General features: G+C 42.3%; 1 protein-coding gene across 7 annotated transcripts; it reads right to left on the bottom strand.

Annotated features, from left to right (window-relative positions):
- Positions 1-204: 204 nt before the first annotated feature.
- On the bottom strand, positions 205-9,853 carry LOC311510903 (specifically androgen-regulated gene protein). 7 transcript variants are annotated; one of them, XM_084610990.1, is made up of 5 exons: positions 9,798-9,817; positions 8,358-8,415; positions 5,044-5,195; positions 3,027-3,204; positions 205-2,477 (listed from the first exon to the last, which is right to left on the bottom strand). In XM_084610990.1, the coding sequence occupies exons 3-5, from the start codon at positions 5,134-5,136 to the stop codon at positions 1,141-1,143; spliced, it is 1,608 nt and encodes a 535-aa protein (XP_084467116.1). In that variant the 5' UTR covers positions 5,137-5,195; positions 8,358-8,415; positions 9,798-9,817; the 3' UTR covers positions 205-1,140. The 7 variants fall into 7 exon arrangements, with proteins under 7 accessions (XP_084467116.1, XP_084467117.1, XP_084467113.1 ...); XM_084610991.1 differs by lacking the exon at positions 9,798-9,817 and adding an exon at positions 9,684-9,758; XM_084610987.1 differs by lacking the exon at positions 8,358-8,415 and having other exon boundaries at positions 9,798-9,850.
- Between the last annotated feature and the right edge of the window lie 6,082 nt (positions 9,854-15,935).

Genomic DNA, 15,935 nt, shown 5'->3' with positions numbered 1-15,935 from the left:
AAATGGACGTAAATACCCCATTAAACTAGAACCTAAAAAGTTCCACTACCACTCAAGTGCAGAGGTAACAGGTTCCTTATTGGCTCAACTGCTCTGGATTGAGAGGACATTTAAGAATAAAACTTGTTCTTCCTACCCTCCCAACTGTTGAAACATACTGTCTTTTTAAAAGAGGAAATCCACAATATATAGTCATTTGGCCATTTAAAATAGTTTATTACCAAAATAAAAAACCTCTAAGATAAAAGGGGCATAACCTAAAAGCACACAAGGCGTCAGCAGTAGTTTGCTCATACAGCTGGATATAATAAACCAGAGGTCAGATAAAAGGTCATGAAAGCAAAAACAACAACATCATCAACTTCTACTCATCTGTATTTTCCCCCCTCATATTGGGCAGCAGTTCTGAATCTGCTACCTACACAAGTTCGATTGCCTGAAAGGTGACTGGCAGAGCAGCATCAAGCACGCTTACTTCTCACTCCTATCTGGGCTAAAATATCCAGGTCCTGATCACACTAGCAGTTGCACATGCATCACTCCCATTGGCTTCAGGAGGTACGTGCATGTGCCCAATGAAATGATCAGGTCCCAGAAAGCTTTGAATAAATGTTGAATAATAATAATAAAAAAAAATATCTAACACCCACCCACCCCTGAGCCAAATCCTGCCATCCTGTCTTTCCCAGATTGGCTACCTCCACGCCCCTCCCCCCACCAAACCACATGCCAGGAGTTCATGGTTTCCAAACAGTGAACATTTAGGGGAGCAAATGCAATAAAACATTTAAGGGAATGTTTCCATCCATATACTTATTCCCATTACATATAAATAATTATACACACTATATACACATGTGATGTCTATTTAGCATGAAGCTTTGAATAATTTTAATGGCAGTATTAATTCAGGCCAGTCTTCCTGAGGCCCTGGAGGGGTAGAAATCAAACTCTGAAGATGCTCATTTTCATGCTGCTGGTTCAGAGTGTGCAGAATTAATCTGTGTGCCTAGAACCCTGTTCCAAGACTTTGCTGCGTTCACCCAAACAGTTTGTCCCACTTTGCTTAAGAGGAAGGACAGAAGTTCCTGTATTCATAGCATAAAAACATAGGTGAATTTGCACAAAGTGTTGGATTGTTTATTCCTTCAGTAGGCCAAGTTTTTTCAGAGCCTCCCGGCGGTTTTCATCTTTTGCTCCTTTAGGGGTGATTTTTACACTGACACAAGTAGGCCGGGGAAACTTCAGCAACGGGTAAGATTTGCGCTTGTCACCTTTCCCCAGCTCCTTATCAGTTTTGGATGCTTTGAATTCAATAAAGTCTTCCCTTGTGCCAAGGGAAGCTGGGCGTGTTCGGTTATTCCTAAGAACACTGAGAGCCATCATCTTAGAGACTGATGTTTTGCCAAGCGAGCTACTGTCCATGTTCTGGTCCTCCCTGCTCAGACCTATGCCTGAATGCTCTAAGGAGTTGGATTTGATTGTCTGGCTCAAGCCAGGAGCCGCACGCTCTGCTGGATTTAAACCTGGAGCATGATCAGGTTTCTCATTCATAGGAGCATCAGTTCCATCATCACTGTTTAAGTTATCCCTACTACCAGCCCTAGGAATGAGGACAGGATTTGGTTTGGGAGCAGTAGGAGGTCTGACAACATGGACTTTAGATTCCCTTCCTTTATCATGTAGGAGTCCCAACTTCTCCAGTGCCTCCCACCTGGCTCTTTCCTGCTTTTCCACAGAAGAGTCACTGGTGCTGGATTTGTACTTGGGTGAAGATGGAGAAGGCCCTTTTCTATTGTGATTAGGGTCTAAGAGTGGTGCTGGTCTGATTTTGCTAGGTTTAAGGATAATATTTGGTGGCAGTTTTCTTGGCTTTGGGGCTGTGGGAGGCCCTGGCTTGATGTTTGAATCCAGAGAAGCTTCTTTTGAGGGTAATTTCCCTTGGCTGCCTTGAGGATCAGTGGCTCTCTCATGTTTCTTCTCCTCTTTCAGAGGCAGCCTTGCATTCTCTGGAGCAGAAGGCTGTGGTGCAACTTCAGCCTCATTCCCCGTTGCTGCCTCAGGTAGTAGTTTGTCTTCACTGCCATTAGCAGATCCCTTGCTTCTGGGATCCTGGAAGGGTTCAGGGGGGTGGATAATTACAGACTCCAAGTCTGATGGCTTTATCTGAGTACTCACTCTGGGCTGGTGATTTGACGTGTCCTCAATCCCCATTTCCTTGGGCATCTTCCACGAAGACTTCCCTGTCTCTTGAGCTGTTGGAGTTGGACCATCAGTGAGGTCAGTTGCTTTGCTGACAGAAACCTTGGTGGTGGTTGGTGCGCTTGCTGCGTTGACACTCCTTGGAAGGCTGCGGTAGCCTGAGCTTGTAACCACCCCTGGAGCAGAACTTGAGAGAAGCGATCCATGCTTATCACCCTTTTGTTCTACTTCATGTAGCTGACCAAAACTTTCAGTGAGAGGCCCACTGTCCAAATCTAGACAAAAAGATAAGTGTTAAGTATGCACCTACGTGCAGAGCATTGCATCAAGACCACCCACTAGTTACATACAGAGCTAGCCTTTTTAATAGGGCTGCCAATGAATAGAGCCAAGATACCCAACTTCAAAAAATTTATGAGGGGGATGTTAGCGCTGGGGAGGTGAATATATTTTCTTATTGCAAAGATATTAAGTTTGCGGTTAGTGACACACAGATTGCCTGATGAGTCCTAGTGTAAACAGCATATAGATATTTTGTCCTACACTTTTGCAGACTAGCTATTTACCTTTACCAGGACAACTGGCAGGCTCTTCTCCAAGGGTAATCTACACTAGGTGCATTGGAGACAGACAAACTTTAGTCCCTTCTCCCTACCCCAGCACAGATTTTTCTAGTCAGTTGTGCACTACCAGGTGTTTACTGTATGAGGGAAGCTGGGACAACATTCTGTCCCCTCTAAGATTTCCTGTGTCACAGGGCTTTCAGTCCTGGTCACAGAAGGCCCTGAGTTCTCTGGGGTTCAGAATGCAAGTTTTAACCTTACTTTTTGGAACAAAGTCTCTCTTTGGCCATGTTCTGGGGAGCTCAGAACGTTCAGCATAATCAGTCTCATCAGCAGAAACCCCACTGTCTGCTTCCGTATCCAGAGAATCAATAGTTTCTTCTAGGAACATCAAACATTCCTTTTCCTCGATAGATAAATAATCATAGCTGTTATCACTCTAAAAGAAAAAAACAAAACCACCAATGGGGAAATTAGGCATAATGCGGTTTACAATCGAATTTATAGTTTAAATGAAGCCAAGGACAGCTCTCTCCCACAGGATCTAACTGTTGAATACCCAGAAACTGCCGGTCTGCCAAGTGACAACAACTTAGCCACACTACCAGAAGCACTACTTAAGGGCATCCTCATTTGGGAGTATAATTAAACAGCTTCTGAGGATCTACCATTCCTGATCAAGCAATTAGAATCCTGCCCCCAGCAGCAGCCACTAACTTTCCTTTGAAGCATCAGTAATCCCGTAACACATTTGTCTGGCTAGTTGTACTGTAGACAGGCCACATTTGTATGGATCAGCCATACATATTGAGTTTTGGAAATGTGGCTAAGCATCCAGAAATTCAGAGGTCTTAAGAGTATGATGGCTGCTCTCCATGCTCTGTAACCCCCCATCTTTTATAGAAGCACTGTAGGATCCGTCTCAATCATCACTGGACCGTAAGCAACTCTTCTGCTGTGTTACATCAACATTAGTTTCAGGGCCAATGGAAGATGTTATTCAACTCTGCAATGCAGCTTTAGATGCCTATAAAACTGAAGGCATGGAAGGGAAAACATGTTTTAATCATGACACACAAGCCTCCACCTCGGGGGGGTGGGGGAATACTCCCTTATTTTAGAAAAAAGCATCAAGCTGGATCTGGTATCATAAAGCAACTAGTCTGTCCATCCCTCTTAGTTATACACAGGTCTATTTCTGGTGTGCAATAGCACGGAGGGCCTGTTCTGTACAGAACTGTAGTGAGTTCATTGCAATATGCTCAAAGTCAGAGAGGAGTAATTAGTCTCCCTAATCCTGAAATGTGTTTGCAAACTAGCACTAATGGATGGGTGCAAATGCATGATTTTCACCATTTAATGGGCCAAATCAATCACTGGTTTCATTACTGACTTAGTTGGAATTAAATCTAAGTGGAGTGTGGTTTAATACACATCTCCTTTAGCTTAACTTGGAGTCAACTTTGTTATAGTTAGTCACACTTTGGTCCCGCTCAGGAGATCTAGCCAACTAGACTCCTCCTACGTACTGAGTGGAGTGCATGGGCCCGGCCCCCTGACGCAACCCAGGCTGGATTCAGGGCTCTAGCAATTCAGAAGAGGCAAAATGATAGTCCCCACTGGCCAAGCCATTCTGAGCTACACAAAGTTGAGCACGTCAGCAAACACAGACCAAGCCAACCTGCACATCAGTTGGGAGCAGGTGATCAGCTTGTTTTGTAAACTTATGTTTGCCACTGCATGGGTCTCTCACGACACTCTTCTATTGTGCTACCAGCTGGGAGCTCCATAATGTACAACTCTTAAGCAATGCCATCGCAGTTCAACTGCCCAGGGTGCCTGACTGAGAGCAGCAGTGTTACGATTGCTTTGGAGCCAGAGAAGGAGTTTGGCATCACAATTCGGCTGTACTGATTCATGCCTGTGGTGATGAGTCTTTTGTAGGACTGGGCTTCACTCTCTTTGCTTAGGCTTAGTGATAGCCTGTATTTGTGCTGCACCATGGTTTGATTGCTGGAATATACCAGAGAAAGAGAATCAATGAAAAAACTGCAAACTCTTTGGGACAGGAACCATCCTTTTGTTCCATGTTTATACAGTAACTAATACAATGGGGTCTTGATCCATGACAGGGGCTTCTTTATGCTACCCCAGTACAAATATGTATTTAAAAAATTAGAACAGCACTTTCTGCCTATCTAGAATCCCTCCTTCAGAATTTACAGGGCCACCAGCTGCTAGCCCTGGAAAATAAAGGTTACTTAAAATGTTTACTTACAAATTCAGAGTGGCTTGAGATAGTGCTGACCATGCTGTCACAACTGCCAGAACCTTGACCAGCTGTCCCTAGCCACAAATCCTCTTTCGGCATATCACAAATCACCACGGCAAGAACTTCCAGGAGCAGGTGTAGAGTAGTTCCAACTCAAGCTGCAGAAAGAGCATGATGTGCTCAGTATTGCATTAGTTATGCTTGGAACTCACTCGCACCAAATCAGACACATCAGTTATATTTGCATTCAACTCTAGGGAAGCAATGAGGACTTCAGATTTGTTTGATGTGGCCATCCTTCTGTTCTGAAGAACTGTTCACAAGTTAGTGACTTTTTTTTAAAATAGTTATCTGGAAGACTCCAAGGCTCAATAGACCTGTAATAGGGTAAATGCCGTTGATTCAAATTGAGCCCATTTTGGTAGTGATCACAAGCTGTTGCTATCCACTGACAGTCTAGGGGGTCTCTGCAGCATGGGTAAGGTAGTGATTAATTGGCAAGGGAAAAGAAAGCCAAAGAGCAAAAGCAATGCAATGGTTAGTTCTCAGCTCAGCTAGGCTCAGTTCACATGCTAGGATGCGATGAAGCAATTTCTGAAATTGTGCTGACCACTTTGTCCTCGTCTCCACTTGCTGTTTTAAACAATTTTTAGTGCTGGTTCAACTGCATCCATTGGCAGAAGAGGGTAAAATTCATAGCATAGACAAGACTGAAAAAACATAGCCAAGGTATTTTGGAGAGTTTAACAGGTGGGGCTAAATCTTACCAGCCTGCTAACTAAACTGGTTAGCATATTTCTTTACCATAAGCTTCCTCTTTGCAAGGTGCTAGTTTTTTTCCACCCCACACCTAAATGATGCAAGTTTGTCAGCTGCCACAGGGAGAGGTGCTTGTTTACCTAAGTCATGAGTTTAGGTGGGTGTGTTCATGGCATAGCCTGTGTGAAGAAGAGCACCTCAGAGGTTCCTTGTTCTCACTGGAGAAAGACATATCAGTAATGCTAAGAGGAAAGGGTCTTGCTTTAGACAGCCCTAGGTCTGCTAAGGGTCTCCGTGAAACTGGATTCAGAGGCCCAGATAAACTCTAGTAACTCATTTAATGGGACTGTGGGTGTACTGAGAGCTTTGATTTAAAAAAAAAAAAAGATGGAAGTTTAAATTCAGAGACACATGCAGATGTATTTTTCCTTGGATCAGTGAAATTCCAGTTACATACAAAACATTGAACTCTTCTTTCATCCTAGGATTTAAAGCACTATGCAAAGCGGGAGTGAATTATCCCCATTTTCCACATAAACAATCGGAAGCTAAACAACTTGCCAAAGTCCCACAGCAGGGCAGTAGCAGAGCTGAGAATGGAACACTGGCTTCTCTCCCTACTCTAGCCACTAGACCATGCTGCCTTGTGACCACACTCTCACAAGCTCAATAATTAAATCTGTGACCAGCCCTACATCATAAAATTGCCAACTCCACCCTCTACACATTCTAAAAGTCATCCAGCAGCTGATCAATATCGTTCCCTCCCATCATGGGCAACTGGTATTTAGACTAAGATCAGATCTCTAACCCACATTTGTTAGGACCATTACAGTCAATGTGGTGCAAATATAACCTATTTTGTGAATTATTGTATGACAAGCCCTCTAAGTCCAACGTGTCAAAATGACCACTGCAGAGAGAATGTCACGAGTAAAAGAAATAGCTAGGAAATTGTAACTGATGAATGCACAGCCCATATGCAATGGCTGCTTTTCTAGAGGTCACTTCTTCCCCCGATATACCAGCAGGTATTTGAATGTTTCCAGGCTAATATGTCTAAGATAGAGGCTAAACTCAAGTGTATTATCTGTAATTAGCTCCCAAGAGACTTCCAGCTCCTTATACCTGATGGCAAGCTCAGACGAGAGGGTTGTTTTAAACATGTTGCTTTTAGAGAAGTTTGTATGTACAGTATCCAGTGACAACGCTTTATGGAGGCAGAGAAAGCGCCAAGTATTTCAGCAAATGTGAAGATATGAAATGGAGGTCAAATGTTGACCAAGAATGAGATGGCTTAACACTAGAATGCGCTGCTAAAGATTTAGGTGTGTGATTAACTCAGGTTAACAAAGGCTAAAAGTTAGCTTAAAAAAGTGTAGTTATTTATAGCCATAAAATCTGAGACATGAAATATTAACATTGTGAAACACAGCTCAATGATACTGCATATTTTAAAAAAGTGATACATATTTTCCAGATGCATGCTGCCTATTCATCAAAGAGAGGAGAAGGGCTGGGCCACAAATACTGAATCCACTAAAAATACAACCAGCATTACCCATCAGAAGGGAAGGCAAAGCAATTCTTTGTAGCGTAACCTGGTGGGGCTTTCAGCAGTGTGGCAGCTGGCTTTTTATTATTATTATTAAATAAACAGCATCAGGAAGCCACATCTAGTAATACAGGATTAGTCAGACTGAGAATTTTTTTAAATCTTTCCTGAATAAAGATAGAGAATAAATTCCATTACACACCACAGGAGATACGATCCCTCAATGCATACAGCAGTCTTAATTTAAATGTTCGATTAAGTATTACTTTAAATAAACCACCACTGTTTGGTCTAGGAAAGCAGGTGGGGGGGGGGGGGTGTTTAAACAATACAGCCAGCTGTCCAACAGTTTGGCAATATGGAGGACCAGGTTGAGCATAAGGGCTCTTAGGACATCATGGGATCTATGACTTAGTAATGCTAACAATGCAAGAAGCCACATGCTAACATTAGTTTGAATGAGACCCACAAGTTTCCTTCAGTGGTACTTGTAAGCTCTTCATTAGTTCCCCACCCATAAATATTTAGGATTGAATTGGTTTTTGTGGGAAGTCAGTCTTACACTGACTTGCGTGATGGCTGAAACCTGAAGTGGCTAGTTCAAGCCAGCGTCCTGTTTACAAGCGTTAGTCATCCACACAACAGAAACAATGCCCTGTGACCAGTTACACATCACAAACAAAATACAGGCTTTCCAAATTTGAGCACAAGAGCTTTAGGTTCAAAATGAAGAGGTACAAGTCACACTGTTTGTGAAGAAACCTAAATTCATCTAATTATTAGGAACAAAAAGTTCACCTGGATCTGTATCACAGCCACAAGTGTGGCATTTACAAAAATATACAACTAACCACTATACAGAGTTGCATGATTACTACACAAGGTCTCATTTGTTTTTTAGGGCAAAGCTGGGGAAGAAAAGCATTCTAGACTACCAAGACATACACACATGCTTATGGGGCAGATCAAAGGTACCAAAAATGGAAAGATAATAATTTGAGTTTACCTTCTTGTTTCCGCCCCCCCCCTCATGATCTTCCATCATGAACTTCAACCCACTATAGCTGGTCAAAAAGTGACAAGAAAAATTGAGTGAGGTTTTTCCCCTTTTGCAAGGTTCAAAATAGTTATCAAAAACTTTCCCATCTACCAAAAAAAAAAAAAAAGTGCCAGCAAACTACATTTCAGTAACCATTTTGATTTTTAAAAACTACAAGGAACAAAATTTCAACAATGCCCAGCTTTTCTACTTTTTTTTTGTTTGAGGAAAAAGCCATTTTTCCAACAAGAATCAAGTTTAACCAAAAAAAAAAAAAACAAACCACACCCAAAAAACAAATAAATGCTGGTAGCTGGATTGCTACAACTGCCCTTCAAAGCTTTGACCCTCAGTCAGCAATGGGCTAGGCAACACTTAATTCTGTATGTCAAGGCAGCTTTTAATGCAACTACTAACACAAGTATTAGTGACACAGGTATTTGAACAACACATTCATGAAGCTTTTTTTGGCTAGGGCAGAGCAAGTACACAAAACACGCACTTTGCACACAGGTGCAAAGGACAAGAGCCTGGTCAACAGACCACTTCCACAGGCACAAAACAGTGTAACTAAAATTCTTGGTAGCTAAAGTTGCAACTCCTTTAGTTCTACAACAGGATCAGAGGTATCAAGGCTCAAGCTGAAAGGAGATGAGAGCTACTGTCTTACCAATTCCCCTTGGTTACATAAATAGATCTAATTGATAAAAGCTTTTCTTGTTAGCTTCTAACTAGCATGGGAAACTGTATTAAGAACACCAAGTGCTTCTAAATTAGAAGAAATTAAAGACTTCCCACACACACACCCACCACCACTACTGATCATAAAACCATTTTAATTTCTAGAAGCTAAAAATCCAGAGTAAAATCCTGACTTCATTCGAGTCAATGGGATTTACATTTCACCCTTGTGAGTTTTATCTCCCATTCTCTCCAGCCTTCTCCCTAGAGACTATGCAAAATAAACTATTACTTGTCACTCATTAGAAGCTTTTAACTTCTGTCACCAAGCTGGTGGCAGAGGAACCTTTTCAAGCACTAATAAGGAAGCAGTGAGAAATCTAGAAAGCTTTATTGATACCAGAAATTGTACCCCCAAGGGATTTCACCTGGCCGGCAGCCCCTGCAGAGCAGGCAGATTGCAGCAGTAGATATTGAAATGGCAGGGAGGAAATCTGAGTTAGACTCCAAAGCTCTTTCCCAAACTCTTTTTCCACCCAGCTCCTCCCCAACTGTCCTAGAATCTCTCCACTTTATGTTAAATGAATACAGCTCAGTCAGATATTAACTCACCTTAACTAGAAGAGAGAGAGAAGGATCAAAAGTCTCTGTTTCTCTAAGCAAGGAACTAAAACCCCAAACAGACCCCTCCTGTTCTGTTCAGCTTATGACCTATCACTGACTTACCTGGACAGGTATGCCTCACCCACCCTACTGTTGACTGCCACCCAATCACAAACTCTCCTCCCAACTTCTCACTCCAGCTGTTCTCAAAAATAAGGAGGGAGGGAGGGGCTTGACATTGGGGTGGGACGAAAGATTTCTTTGCTAATCAAAACTCTGTGCTTCTTGCTGTGACAGCCAATGAGATCAGAGGGTGGAGTACACGTTGTGGCAGCTGGAGAGGGGCTAAGTGTGCAGCAAAAAGGGCTCTTATAGTCAGCTGAGGGAAGGGGGGAGGAAAGAGATCGGTGAACAAATGTAAGTTAAACTAATTTCTCAACTGTCATGAGAAGCTTCTTCGCTGCTCCTAAATTGGGCCATTTTCTCTCCCTTTTCCTTTGTCAATAGCTTAGTGCAACTGAGGTGTGCAGACTGGCTAATTCAGGATGCTTTAGTCCTCTGTCCACAGAACAGGTACAGGTGGGGCAAGCTCCCCATCTCTGTATGCTAACAAAATGCCTCTTGCTTGGACCTAAGGAGGTCAGTTGCAGGCTGACTCAATCCTTTCAGAATGCTGATACTTTGCATGCCTAGAGCAACTTTCATCTGAGGGAAAGCGCTTTATGATCCTTCTCTAATTATGCCTGTGAGAAAGGTACTACCATGACTCTTTTATAGCTGGAGAAACTGAGGCAAAGTGACTCCATGGTAGAGCTAGGAAAAGAACTCTGAAGTCCTGATTCCTTGTCTTTTGCCCCACAGCCCCGGTCAATAGACCCATTGCCTTCCAACTTTGCTGAGACTGACCAGGTATGCCAGTTGCTATGGTGTTTCTTATTGTAAGATCACCTGTCCTCCCTCAACTAGACTGAGACAACCAAGCCACTTCTTACGGGTCACCGAGCAGCCCTTTCATTTCTGCTGCCCCCAATCCCTCTAACTTCCTATCTCTGTCTCAAACATTTTAAATAGGTCTCACAGGAGACACCTTAACCTGGCATCGTGTTTTTCTGCATAGTTAGTGACGTTTGGAGGAGTCAAACTCGTAGCCTTGACCAAAATGCATGTGTACATAGTAATTAGCTCTCTTGTGAGGTGTTTAGTGGTGTGTGGCAGTGAATATATTAGTTCTCAGCAAGTTTATTCTCTTATGTGGTTAAGTAGCTTAGCTTTTACATTCAGTGCAGAAGAGCTTTAATAGGATGATTTTTTTTTTCTCAGCTATAAAAGTGTGGATTGCTAGTGAAACAAGCTTGTCTCTATGTATCACTAAAGGCTTCCCAGACTGGACCACCCCTAGAGATATCCTAATAATCTGCACCTCCTTTAACCGTCTTTGTAGCAAACCTAGCATCCACAGCAATGAGTTAATGCAATATGTGTTCCTGCTTCCTGACTGTTTTGTGAACCTCGACAGTACTCAAGCAGGGGAAACTTTCCCTCAGCCATATAAGCAACTGATTGCTCTTAGACAAGAGCACCTTCCTCTCAAACTGCTGTAACAGCTGCTGCTGGAGTCAAACAACTCAAGCTGGTAATGCCACTGAAATCAGTGATTTTAATTTGACCTTGTGTATTGACCCTGCCGTGTGCCTTCAACTCCCAGTGACTGCAGCAGGAACAGGATTAGAGCCCGAGGGTCTGATTCTGCCAACTCTTGCTCATGTGAGTAGCCCTGACCTCAGTGGTGTCATTGCTGTGAGTAACAGCTACTCACGTGCATAAGGGCTTGCAGACTCAGTGCAAACCATTCATTGACAAAACTCCCCTGAGTGTAACTTGCAACAGTTACATCAAAGGGGACCTTGGCCCAGTGGGAATTCCTGGGTTAGCCTTGGCACAGTGCATACTGAGAGTCGCTGTGTTGTGTTTTGCAGGAGAGGAAGCAGAGTAAGTGTGTGAGCGCACACACCTCCCATCATGATTCTGCCGTTTTCATTAGCACTTTCTACATATTGCAAAAGGCAAAAAAACCCTATTTACAAATGCCATTAAAGCACTCTTGCAGCAATCACAGATGGTGATGAGCACAGAAATATTTTCCTAACCATTAACTGAATTCAGTGAAACATTAATGAAGCAGCCTTGGAAGGGAGGAAACTAGATTTTTAACATGCTGGAGACCAGGAAAGTGCACAATAAACTATATGCTGGAATTACCCATTTTACAAGGGGTGGAAATCCTGCTTGCACCTGTGAATAGATCCCAGAACACTTCTTGGAAAGATGATAAAGCTAGTTATGAGTGTTCCACCACTAAAGACACTGCAAGAATTCTGTAAGTGAGGAGGGGGAGCAGTTTCTATATGGCTGGCTGATTTAACATAATTAACCTAGCTCCTCCATTAGCATAAGTTTTTTAAATTTAAGCTCATTAGATCTATTCCTTTTTTACACAATGGCTTGTGTTTGGTTTGCCCCCATGGAGCTGAATTACCAACCCTCCTCACCGTGTGGGGCTGGTCAGCAGGAATTCAGTGCATGGAACATTTTCTGGTTCACACCCTCTTCTCAAAACTAAGGGTTCACCTCTGTCTCATTGCAGCCTCGTCAGTGGGAGGTTTGAATGTTGAGCCATGGGTCCTGTGCAAAGCTCAATCCTCTTGGCTCCCTCCGCCCATGATACTTTCTCTACATCCCAGGGTTTCACTCCCTCTCCTGCCCAAACACCTTCCACTTCTCATTCAAAGCCACTTGTCATCTGAAGTGATAAGGCATCTCCTTTGGTAGCATCTCCCCCGCTCCTCCCCATTAACAAACATGTCACCTCTGCAGTCTGTCTCCATTAGGCAAAGAGAGAGTCCAGACATTATTTTCAGACTGAGGTATCCCTTGAATCATTCAGCTGGCTCTATGCTGTGCAGTAGGAGCTGTTAAAAGAATAAGAAATGATTTGTCCCTTTCTGCTTCCCTGATTTTAGCATCTGCGGCTACTATTAAAGTTACACCCCTTCTGGTGGGCGAGCAGTGTGGGGCTCATTTCTAATGCTCCACTCACCAAGACAGCTCATATCTGCTCAAGGAGGTTTGCCACATCCAGCCACCAAAAAAATCCAAGCATAACCCCAGCAGCAAACTCCCATCACTCAAATCCACTGGCTGACAGGCTCACTCAGGGTTACGAGCTTCAGTTATCAAATAAAGGAGCTGCTTTTATGCCAACATGTATTCCCTTAGCACTACCCTGAATAGTGAGGTGGAAAGGTTATTTAGCCATACAGAGCCATGTAGAAAAAACTAAGGCAAAGGGGAGGCTAGACCAGAGCAGCACCGAGATTCACCTCTCAGCATTTCTAGATCATCTTCCACTCAAATGGGAGAAGGTCTGGGGGTCAGAGAGCAAAGAAGGGGAGCAGTCTCCTAAAGCCATGGATTCAAAAAGAAGGGACACCCCTCTACACTAACACAGTGGATACAGCTTGCTGCCACGTGGCTGAGACCCCAGGGGCAGTTGCAGAGAGTTACCTGGAGGAATTAATGCCATTTCAGCATTAAAACCAGTTGAGAGATCCAGGTGGTTATCTCTGGGAAGAGAATCAGGCTGGATGTCAGAGTTGCCTGTATAATTGAGTGGATTTGACATTTATGTTCTTTCTCTGGTATATAATAATTGGTGTTTTATGCATCCATGTTCTTTAAAGATGATCTGTAGAGGAAAGAGTTGTAGTGTTGGTTGTATGGAAGAAAGCTTTTGCCCATCTAGCTTTTGCCCATCTAGCTACCAATTGCTCAGCTAATAAACATGGTCTTGAAAGTTAATATAATTTTAAAAGTACGGGGTGGGATTTTGAAAAGCACTCAGCATTGACCTAACACAGCTCCGATTGAAATAAATGGTAAAACTCCCATTGCCGTCACTGGGAGCAGAGTTAGGCCAACACTGCGTGCTTTTGGAAATGTTTATACATGTTACCATTTCTCTCTTCCCCTAAAACTAAGAGCAATATGTCTATGTTCAAAATATCCTGAGCTGCTTATTTTATTTTGCTGTAAACAGTATCTTGCCTCACCTTGAGCAGAAGATTGTAGAAAAGAGCTGATATTTTTCTTACAATTACTATTATGTAACATTTAATGTTCCTGCATAAACATTCTTGTTGTAAATTCAGGCGCACATGTGCCTGGTGTTATGCTACACAGCTGTAAATATACATTATGCACATGCAGGATTCGTATAGTCTGCAGCAGTGTTGTTCCATACACAGACACATGAAGGCCACACTTTTCCATATACACTATACAGCCAAAGGACACAAATTTAATTGTGGTCCAATCCTGTAGTCCTGAAACTTCCACTGACATCTACAGGTGTTCCACTTGCAATATCATACTTGCTTTAGTCATTTATTTAAAAAAATCCCTTCACTCTAGTTCTAATATCATATAGCAAATTATATTTAAAAATTTCAGTTATTTGCATTTCACTAATGAATTAATTAGATTTATGTCCCTCTTGTTTATAGTCACTTTCTAGTTAGAGAAATAGGGATTGCCAGCCTGGATAAGTGGATCATTTAGTGCAGTTTGCTGTTACCAAGAGCGGCCATCACCAGATGCTTTAGAGGAAGATGCAAAAAACTCTGTAGTGGACAATCATGGAATAACCTGCCCCTAAGTACAGTTTCTTCCTAATCCCCTTAATTAGAAGGTGGTTTATGGAATTTCTCTTACATTTTGGAGGGAAAAAATTTTTTTAAAATAATTTTACCTTTCAGTAGTGAGCAAAATAGCATTTAGAAAAACAAACTGCTTACAATTCCTCTTTGTTTTGATATTTTTCTTCCAATTATTGTGGGTTTGGTAATAAAATAGAATACACAACAGCTTTCCACAAGCTGCACATTCTCCTTGCTTAATAATTAACAAAAAGGTTCCTTTTGGGGAAGGGGTACAAACATTGACTGTACTAAATCTATAAATATATTTGATATTAATTACCTTTGAATAAAAATGTGACCTATTTTAACACTTGATATGCACGCCCAAAATACAGTCAAATTTGTGGCTCAACCAGTTAAAGTACATTCCGTTTAGGTGATTTGCTCTATGACAAGCTTCTGGCTGGTTCTTGCCTATTTTTCCTCTTGAAGCAGGCAAGTTAAGTAATCAGAAAAACGTATTTACCCATTGCAAGTGCAAATAGAATTTTCTTTTGTAGATATTCCGAGCCATGTGTCCTACTAAATCAGTAGAGGTGTTGATAGCACAAGGACTCAAAATAGTTCTCGCTCCTTGAAAATAGAAGCCTCGCAGCATGATACCCTCTGTGTGAATTAAACACATCCTAGCATCTATTAATTTAGGTCCTGATCTGCAAGGGGCCTACCACTCTTACCTCCCGCTAAAGTATCAAGTGCGCAGCACCCCTAAGGAGTAGGCCTAAAAAAAGACCCTTTTTGACTGCACAGAAACTAAAGACCCTATCCATGAGCATTAGTGAGAACCTGAGTTGTTTTTCATGTCCTTCCTCCAACAATACAGGCAGGGGCAATCGAAAGCTGTGCCTAATTTTATACATACAGTATGAAGCACACACAATGACATAGGCAAACACCCCACTCCCAACACAAAAGGACTTTGGACATGTTAACAGGTTCAGTGTACCTCACCCTGTTAATACAAATAATTCATCTGAAACCTTGTCAATAAGATATCTTACCAGGCTGGGCTAGTCACCTACATGTAGTGCTATTTCCACTTTTCTCCTGTGAACTGAATACAGTTCAGTACCAACAAACCAATTAATTAGGCAAAATGCTAATTAACAGATAGCATTTATATAGCACTTCACATTTTCAAAATATGTTATGCTACTGAACCTTAACATGGCTGTGAGATAGTTAAGTTCCCCCATTTTACAGAAGGAATAAAATGAGGCAGAGAACTTAAGTGATTTGCCCATGGTCAGAAGTAGTGAGAATTAGAGATACAGTTAGAACTCAAGGGTTGACTTCCAGCACAAAGTTACAGTACGATCTCTTCCCCCTCTTATTTTCCTGTAGTACAAAGGACACTGCAGCGATTGTCAAGCTGGGAAGATGTAAGTTTAACAACTACTTGGTTGCCAGTCATTCATTACAAATAGCTTCATGGTGCTTGGAATCAGAGTAAAAACGCAGTGATTTCCCCACCCCTCCACTGTTGTTTTACTTCACTCAGTCC

Source organism: Lepidochelys olivacea (genome assembly GCF_965140295.1).
Source record: "Lepidochelys olivacea isolate rLepOli2 genome assembly, chromosome: 21".
In the NCBI taxonomy this organism is placed as follows: domain Eukaryota; kingdom Metazoa; phylum Chordata; order Testudines; family Cheloniidae; genus Lepidochelys; species Lepidochelys olivacea.
The sequence above is the reverse complement of the archived record's forward strand: the minus strand, read 5'-3'. Positions and strand labels throughout refer to the sequence as shown.

Bases quoted from the DNA above. Each gene is read 5' to 3' on its own strand.
- LOC311510903 (XM_084610987.1), bottom strand. From the start codon at position 5,136: ATGCCGAAAGAGGATTTGTGGCTAGGGACAGCTGGTCAAGGTTCTGGC. The intron at 3,205-5,043 runs GTAAGTAAACAT...TTTTTCTTTTAG, and splicing joins TCTCAAGCCACTCTGAATTT to AGTGATAACAGCTATGATTA. The intron at 2,478-3,026 runs GTAAGGTTAAAA...CTTTTTGTCTAG, and splicing joins GAGAGACTTTGTTCCAAAAA to ATTTGGACAGTGGGCCTCTC.